This window comes from Cydia amplana, chromosome 27, assembly GCF_948474715.1.
Source record: "Cydia amplana chromosome 27, ilCydAmpl1.1, whole genome shotgun sequence".
In the NCBI taxonomy this organism is placed as follows: Eukaryota; Metazoa; Arthropoda; class Insecta; order Lepidoptera; family Tortricidae; genus Cydia; species Cydia amplana.
The window spans coordinates 7,032,186-7,041,700 of NC_086095.1; the positions used below are offsets into that span (position 1 = coordinate 7,032,186).

The 9,515-nt window shown below is 37.9% G+C and overlaps 1 protein-coding gene across 1 annotated transcript; it reads left to right on the forward strand.

Annotated features, from left to right (window-relative positions):
• Window positions 1-227: 227 nt before the first annotated feature.
• Window positions 228-1,766, forward strand: LOC134660460 (zinc finger protein 431-like). The gene is made up of 2 exons (XM_063516209.1): window positions 228-483; window positions 784-1,766. Exons 1-2 carry the CDS (start codon window positions 282-284, stop codon window positions 1,761-1,763), a joined length of 1,182 nt encoding a protein of 393 aa, XP_063372279.1. The 5' UTR covers window positions 228-281; the 3' UTR covers window positions 1,764-1,766.
• The last annotated feature ends 7,749 nt before the right edge of the window (window positions 1,767-9,515 follow it).

Sequence of the window (9,515 nt, forward strand, 5' to 3'; positions counted from 1 at the left end):
CTGATCAAATCAGGTGGTGTGAACGCAAAATATATTGACGCCAATTTATTTTCTGATCAAATTGGTCAATTCAATCATCCCGTCTGGACTCCACTTAAGAAATAGTTTTAAAATATATTCATAGGTTGGCCAGCCTGATTCTGTTGCACCTTTTGATATTTGATCTAGGACTAATCTGTGGCATGATTATACGTCAAACCAAACGTCAACAATCGTCAGTCAAAAAATATAAATGAAAATAGTCCTTTTATCGTATAATTTAATAAATTTTAACTTAAATCATGACAGAATTAAAAATTGAACACGTTACTGTTAAATCGGAATTCGATTTGTATCCAGAAGTTGGACTTCAATACGCAGAATGCGAAAGTCACGAAAAAATTGTTGTTGACACTGAAAAAGAAAGGCATAATATCTTTATTGCACGAGAAAAAGAGGTTTCCGAAGCAAAAAAGGATGATGGGAACCAAGAATGTAATAATGGTAAGTGGTCAACCCTTCATAATGTGTGTGTGATGATGGCAGTGGCTCACTCCACAATTTCGTCGCGTCGCTACAACTCTACAAGTACCCGCAAGTACATGCGGCCCACACCAATTTTGGTGTCTAGCCATAGTAGTTGCCACGCTCCGCTACGAAACGGACGCCTGCTCGCGCTTGCGCCACCTAGCGGTCATATTTGTCGTAATAAACACGTTTTGTTAGAGAGTGAATCTTCTGTACCTAGTACTATTATTTATTCTGTGGTTTAACATTCTTATAATTTTTTAATTATGCTTACAGACACACCAGGAGCCTCCAGATATCCATGTCACATTTGCGGAGCTACCTTCGACAATATTTCTAAAGTGGGCGACCACCTTAACACACATGTGTGGACGGAACCAAACATACCAGAGCAGCTATACACCTGTGCCGTCTGTCCTGAGACCTATCCTACTCCAGAACTTCTGGAAGAACACAAAAAAAAGCATAATAGCAACAGCTACACATGCTACATCTGCGATGCAAAACTCAAATCCTTTACCACTTTAAAAATGCATATCGATAAACACGCTGACAGTCCAATTCAATGTGAACATTGCGACAAACAACTCACATCGCAGTGGAGTTACTATCAACATATGAAACTCCATAATAATCAAAGCTTTCCATGCTCGCTTTGTGGGAAACAATTTACAGCTCGCAGCAAGCTAAATAACCATCTAATCTCGCATAGCAGTGTAAAACCATATGGTTGCAAGTTCTGCGATAAGCGATACTCGAGAGAGCAAGCATTAAAAGTCCATATGAAAGTACATACTGGACAGAAAAACTATAAATGTGACGTTTGTGAAAAAGCTTATTACAATACCTGGGAATTGAGACGTCACAGGGAAAATCATGATAAGGACAAAGATAAGAAGCCTTTTCAATGCTCGGAATGCGATTCTTCTTTTTGTACAAAGGGTCAACTGAAGTGTCACTACGAGGCTATACACAGTACGGAGACTCCGTTCCCATGTGACGCTTGCGATCTTAAGTTTAAAAGCAAAAAGGCGTGGAAATACCATACGTTAACACAGCACACTACGAAAGAACCATATAAGTGCGATATATGTAATAAGGGTTTCGTGTTTAAGTATGTTTTTGATCGGCATGTGAGATTGCACTCGGGTGAGAGACCATACCCTTGTGAGCATTGTGAGAAAAGGTTTAAATCTAAACCGAATCTGAAAGTTCATATCGGTTATTTTCACAAAGATGTGTCGTGTAGTAAATAATAATGTATTTGTTACTACTAAGTTATCTTACTAATAATAAAAGTGTGTAAGGTTATTTGGAAGTTTGAGTGTATATTTTCAATAACACAAATAAAAACCGGACAAGTGTGAGTCGGACTCGCCCCCCGGGGGTTCCGTACTTTTTAATGTTGTTAGCGGCAACAGAAATTTCAACTGTCTAGCTATGAGATACAGCCAGCGCAGATACAGACAGAAGGACAGAGGAGTCTTAGTACAGCGACCTACGAGTGCAATACAACAACGCTTTCAGGATGCTGATGGGACTGCCTCGTCACTGTAGCGCCTCCGGGATGTTTGCGGAGGCGCAAGTCGACGGCTTTGCGGCTATCATGCGGAAGCGGTGCGCCTCTTTACTTAGCCGCTGGCGGGGCAGCGCTAACAGTATCATGATAGCGTTGTTGGATAGGTGGGACTCCCCTCTGCTGCAGCAGTGGACAAAACTCCACACTGTAGTAAATAAGTAGTTAAGTACTTAGGTTAAGATTACATTGTAATTATTCTACTAACACTATTTTATAAGTTAATTTTAAATGTAACTAACAACTATGGATTTATGTCCGAAATAAAATGATTTTATTATTTATTTATTTATTTAGTAATAAGGTCCAGTTTTATCCCTTTGGGTACGGAACCCTAAAAACGCGCAAAATGTCAGAACAGGGCAGGACCTACCGCGAAAATATAAATATCGTTGTTTGCCCGTCTATCACTCTAAAGCGATTACCGTAGCCCATGGACACCCGCCACACCAGAGGGGTTGTAAGTGTGTTACCGGCCTTTAAGATGGGAGTACACTCGTTTCTTGGAGGTATGAAGATCGTAGCGGTCCGTAAACGGAAAGTTTATTCCACAGTTTAGCTGTGCGAGGCAGGAAGTTTATATTGAAACTAGCGACCCGCCCCGGCTTCGCATGGGTTAACAAATTATACACAAACCTTCCCCAAGAATCACTCTATCGATAGGTGAAAACCGCTTGAAAACCCGTTCAGTAGTTTTTGAGTTTATCGCGAACAAACAAACACACAAATAGACGCGGAGGAGGACTTTGTTTTATAAAGTGTAGCACCGCTGCTTTCTGGGCATGCACTGTTTAATGGAACCTCGATATTTTAGAAGCGGCATTAGACGTGCTATCATCTTGCCAACTAACGTTGAAATTGAAAGAACCAGGCTACCTCAAATCTAGGTTCCAAAGATATCAGCCTAAGTCCATAGCCATACTATTAGGTTTTGCTCAAATTTATACCAGAAGTTGTAGAGATCACACACTCGACACGGAAGAAGAATAAAAGAAATAAAATAAATCTAAGTTTTTTTATTAGGGTTATAGACGCCAACGATTTCAGCGTACGGAGTCGTGTATGGGGTCCCCGCGGCGACGCGGCCTTCGGGTAAGTCCAGCACAGCGTATGTCAGTTCCGCCGCCGTTGCCTGGATCAGGTAAAAAGATATTATAGTTGGTCAAACCAAATTGTCAGTAAATAAGAATAAAAAAAACTACAGTTATCCTTTTCTTTTGGGTGCTAGTACTAGTGTAAGACAAAGATAGTATGACTCTCCCTGTCTATGTTTGAAATTAGACAGTCTTTGACAAACTATAAATATGTTAAATTATGTTCCGTTTCACCCTACCAAGGCTCGGAAACCGGTTAAATTTAATAACCGTTATTATGTATTTGGCGCAAAACCTTTTAATTTCGGAAAAATCATTATTTTTATACCTGTATTTATTATTATTTATATTTTTAGAAGAACATTTCCATAAAGTTCTTGTCAAATTCACCGGTTTAGAACAATAAAAACCGTTTTCTTATATATCGTATGTATATCGGTGTCTATATTTACTTGACACACCACCAGGCCGGCCGGACGTTTAGTCGCTCGTTGATTAATCCGGTTACAAACCGGTTACCGGTTTATTTAGGTTACAATAAAGTTCTTAAAACGTTCGCGTTCGTATAAATGTTCGGTGGAAAACCGGTATACCGGTATTTTACTAACCGGTTCTGATAGCCTTACACTCTATCTCCTTACGTCACATCCTGCAAATATACTCACATAATTGTTCTCTTCGGTCGCCAGCGCCCCCTTGCGTCGTCTCCAGACGACGGCGGCCAATATCGACAGTAGTGCCGCTACGACCACCACCACACCCCAAATCAGACCATGACCTGGGAACAGTGTTGGCCGAAACGTTAATGCAAATGAAAATGTTGGCCATTAACCATTATAAATTGAACCTTAAACCGTAACGGACGATTACAGTTTACGGTTCAATTTATAATGGTTAATGGCCAACATTTTCAATTGCATTAACGTTTCGGCCAACACTGCCTGGGAAGCATAACACATTTCATACACTTGTTTAATTATTTTCACCACACCCGCTGGTAAAGGCTCTTGATTGTTCAAAAGCTGATAGCAAAGTTGCATTTTATTCACATGTGAGGCAAAGTAATCAAATGCAAATTTTGAGTTGTTATTTTACGTTTGACTTTTAAATGATAAATATTTAATAACATTAATTTGGATTTCATTTGGTTTGATATTGTTTGATATCTTACAGTTAATATTTTCTTCGGGTTGGTGTGGTGAAAAATTTTGTGTTTCACTAGGGGGCTAATTTTGTTTAACCCTGTTTGTTTAATTTTTATTCCACCTTTCGAACCGCTCGCTACGCTCGTGGTTCAATTTTGGAATCTTTCGCTTGCTCGGGTATCAATATTAGCACGAGCGGTTAAACAATACCTAACTTTGCCCACTTGTAAAACAAATAACTATTAATCATACCTTTATTATCTCCTTGCGGAGTGGCTTGTTCCACTGGTTTCTGTGTTGGGTTAGGATCATCTTGCCCTGGTGTTGAAGTTTCATAGTTTTTGCCTACAGATATAAATATATACCCGGGTAAGTTCGGATGGAAGGTAAGATCGTATGATCGCAATTGCTAGGTACCAAAATAGTGGCTAGATTTATAGTAATTTAGACCAAGAGAAGTCTGCAACGATTTTAATAGCACACGCAGTGCAAGTGTCATTTATATTTATACGTCATCATTTCATAGAAGTTTGACGATCAACGTTCAACGTTCGTTTGGTTCAACTCTATTTTACATCATTGAATTATTTTACGGTTTAGACGCTTTAGACTCGCTTGTTTTAAGGGACCCACTGATTAACAGTCCGCCGGACGATATCGGCCTGTCAGTTAGAACAAAAATTTGACAGTTCCGAACAACTGACAGGCCGATACCGTCCGGCGGACTGGTAATCAGTGGGCCCCTTTAGTCACATGTTGCGCGAGTGACTAAAAACAAGTGAGTCTAAACCGTAAAATTATTCAATGTTAGTATGTCTCACAACAGTTTAAATTCGATTCTTTTTCATCACATGCAAATTAATACAATGTGTGAAGCCAGTTCACCCCACAACTTAGTGGACACAGTTAGTGGGTAGATTTAGTTTTCTGCCAACAAACTGTTCTGCAGTTTGGCAGATAAGTGCTTTTATTACACTGTAATTTCGTTTTTACGGATTAAATAAATAAAAAAAACGCACACACGCACGCTTGCTCGCAAGCACGAGTTGAACTATTTGTATTGAAATGTAAAGTACATCCCAGACAATCTATGTCGTAGACATTTACCGTAATTTGGGTCTTGGTGTCCAGGCCTTTGCGGGATCACATCCAGCGCCAAATTAGGGTCATTCTCTCATTTCGTGCAAATCGGTGAGATTCTCTCGATTTGTAATTTTTCTTTTAAATGGTAAACTTTTGGGTTTCGTCAATTTGTGGATTCATTTATTAACATTTTTCTGCTAAAGGCACCTTTGTAACCTTATTACTTTTCATTTAATAAGGCTACTGGTAATGAACTACGCGCTGGTAATGAAATCGGCCGAGATGGTAATTTTATCTGTGGACGGTAATGAAACAAACTTATGAAATCGAACATAAAAAAACTGTATTTCAAGAAAATTAACACCAATTAAAATCGACAATATTAAAAACATGTGTCTTAAGCACTGTGGAGATGATCAAACCGACTTAACATACACTTGGGGTTGACAATCTCAACTTATAATGTTCAAGCTAGATGGTACATTTACCATTTACTTATCATCATTATAAGTCGAGATTGTCAACCCCAAGTGTTTGTTAAGTCGGTTTGAACATCTGCGCACCATATCACATAAAACGTAGTTTTCAAATTTTCAAAAATTAGCATAGACAAAATATATTTAAATCATTCGCGTTTTGTACCTATGTAATTTATTTTTATCGTTTTAACCCTATAGTGTGGGGTGTCGTTGGATAGGTCTTTAAAAATAAATAGGAGTTTGCAAACAACATTTTTTGATAAAGTGAATCATTTCGGAAATAATAATTTAGAAAGAACAAAAAACGGTTATTCCTTCTAACTTTTGAAAAATCGATACAAAAATATGAAAAAAAAAATCATAAAAATAGTGCTTAATAAACTCATTCAAACAAAATTAAAGCAAACTTGATAAGTTAAGCCGTTTATGAGTTATCGCTAAAAGTCTTCCCTTCTTATTTTATTTAAAAGCCTGGCAACCCTTATTTGTGATCGGATTTTCGCAAGCAACCCTATAACCACATAATAGTGACCGGGAAAAGATAGGCAACCTAGTTGATTTATATTGTACAAGTTGTATACTTTCCATTGGAACTTATTTTGTTTGTCAGACAGATCGGTGAAATTTGAAAAAAAAATTTTTTTTCAAAAAATAATTAAAAATAGTCTTGACCATATTTCTTTAAGCAACCCTATTTATTTATGTTCAGGAACATATTTTCTTTCATAATATGTAAGTTTCATCCGTCAGACATATCGGTGAAGGTCGACCATCTTAGACTACAAAGGCTCCCCTATTATCATATACAGTTTTAAATGTTTATAACAGCGTAGTATTTATAATTACTAAGCCTCTTTTCATTAAATGCACTGCCTCGAATATATTATCATTACCTTCTTAAGTCATTCATTACCTTCCCCAGTAAAATTGGAAGGAAAAGAAGTGAATGAAACCGATATGAATGAAGTTTTGGAAGTTTTTGTCGCCTACATCAGTTGGCATCAGACCTTAATTTTGCAGAATAAACCATCTGAAAGGCGACACTAAAACACTTCATTACGTATAATTATAATAATGTACACTTGCTACTTACTGTATAAATCACGCGATGGCGATGAAGACTATCGAGAACCACACTCCTTCCCGACCCGAGAGATCGTATATATTTTCGCTAACAGTGGCACACGGGCATCCGCTACGAGATCATGCGGCCAACTGACTGACGAACAATGTGTTGCATCGGCGGTAGGCGCTATATACCCTCGCTATGTAGCAAAATATAGCTAATCTATTTCTCGCGTCGGTAATGAAGAAATTACTTGAACCATACACTTATAAGGCTGTATAGTTTTTATTATTTATTTCTAGCTTCTAATATTATACGATTTAAAACATAACTAAATAAGTCATTTATTGCACAAACAACGAATTTTCTATTTGTAGTATCTTAAGGTTAAAATGTAGGTCAAAGTTATATCTTCACGCGTTACATATAGAGATGAATGAAAAAATTGGGTGTTAATTGTACATATAAAGAAAATACTAACTTTTTTAGAATTGTTCATTGGAGATACATATACTTTAGGCCCTATGTTACAACCTTGCATTAACAGATATTCGAAAACGCCACCACATTTTTGGTAAATTTCCGAAAACACCGATTTGCACGAAATGCGAGAACGACCCATTAGGGTTTGGCGGCTGTTCTGGCGAAGAGTTGCTTCCTGATAATCGTGATGACCCACCTTCAATCAGAATAAATATGTATTTATTTCACCAAGCAGATGCGGCGGGTAGCTTCAAGGTGGCACCTAGGTATAGCTGAGAAAATAAAAGAAAAACGCCTTCGATGGTACGGGCACGTACAGAGACGCCCTGAGGACTACATAGTCAAGCTTGCCCTTCAGTTGCCGACGACGTGGAAAGGACGCGGAAGACGACCTTCCACTTGGTTGACGACGGTCGAAAAAGACCTTAAAGAAATGAACGTCGACAAAGACACCACACAGAATCGTGTACAGTGGAGAAGATGGACAAGGAGGGCCGACCCCAAGTAGATGGGAATTAATAACGGTCGAGAATATATTTTTACGGTTTTAGGATATATTTTTTAAATTTTTTATGCCTACTATTTAAACAGTAATTCCCACATTAGAGATTTTTTGTAGAATGGGTTATGTAGCTTATATGACTACACGGCCAGAATTTCTCCCGACAATAATAATATTCATTATAGATTTAATGAAAAAAATTATAACTTTGTAAGTTTTTCATGACCGATAATATCCCACACTGAGAGAAAAGTTTACTCATACGTAGTGTTATTTTTAATAATTACCTCGGTAGGTTTGGCAGTGTTTATTCCGATCTAGAGTAATTATACACTGCTTAACCGTGCAGTCGCTATCTGTAAAATAAAATCATATTAGACTTAAGGCGCCCACTCATTACAGGGGCCCACAGATTACCAGTTCGCCGGACGATATCAGCCTGTCAGTTGTTCGGAACTGTTTTTGCGTTTAACTGACAGGCTAATATCGTCCGGCGAACTGGTAATAATCAGTGGGCCCCTTAAGTCTGTGGCCGGCGATAATAGTATTTTATGCAACCGTTGTTTAAGAGGGGACAAAAAAGGCGAGTGGCGTGAGTAACAATTTGAGGCGAAGCCGAAAATTGTTAATAAAGACGCCACGAGAATTTTTGACTCAGTTAAACAACGTTGCATACAATACTTTTTCTACGACCAAGCACTTACTTTGAAAAAAAAATTGTAAATTTAACAAATATTTTTCATTCAACAAAAATAATACTTTAAACAAGTGGAATCATATAGGACATATATGTAGGTAAACAAACCAAACCCGGTCACCGCGCCCCGCGCCCCACGGCCGTTTGGTCAGCGACACCTTCTTGTAACTCATGAGGCCCTGGTACTTACTCTTAGTTAAATTACAATTTTGGATAGTTTTATTTCTCGATTTTGGCCACAGTAGCCTATGGAGACTAACAAGCAACGCTAAGCGGTGTTCGTAGTTTATGGATCTTGCTATATTACGGGTGTCACATGTGCGTTTCTGACTTCTGAAGCAATTTTATTGTTTCTACTATAGAACCTAATGAATATTTTGTAAATTGGCAGCAATGCACTTAGTACTCATCTGTCAGAGTTGACAATTAAAATTAGGTTGGCAACAATGTATTTCATTTTTTTAAGTGGTGATTACACGAAGTATCGTAAAAGTACCAAAAAGATACTGCGTTTATGCAATGCACAAATACGTTTTTGGGGAATAGACTAAAGACTTGTCTTGACAACTATAACATAGGGGTTTAAAGGTGTGTGTACGATCTTTTAAATGACAAATAAAGGTACGGGAGCAGAAAAAAGTGTTTAAAAACATAGACTTACGTATTGTTTCCTGAGAGTATTTTAAGCTGATAACATCCCGTAAGTCGTCTTTATAAAGATCACATGTCATTTTCTTCTCGCTGTAAATACAATATCCGAAGTAACAGTTGTCCCAACCGCTACCGGCGACTTGTTCGAAATTAATTACTCCATTGGGATCACTAGATTTCTTTATTTCATATTTCTTAATTATCTCCCTGTCTGAAACGAATATACGGATGA

What these genes read in the sequence shown, in the direction of transcription:
- LOC134660460 (XM_063516209.1), top strand. Translation starts at nt 282, where the DNA reads ATGACAGAATTAAAAATTGAACACGTTACTGTTAAATCGGAATTCGAT. An exon ending in GAACCAAGAATGTAATAATG is followed by an intron (nt 484 to 783) that starts GTAAGTGGTCAA and finishes TTATGCTTACAG; the next exon opens with ACACACCAGGAGCCTCCAGA.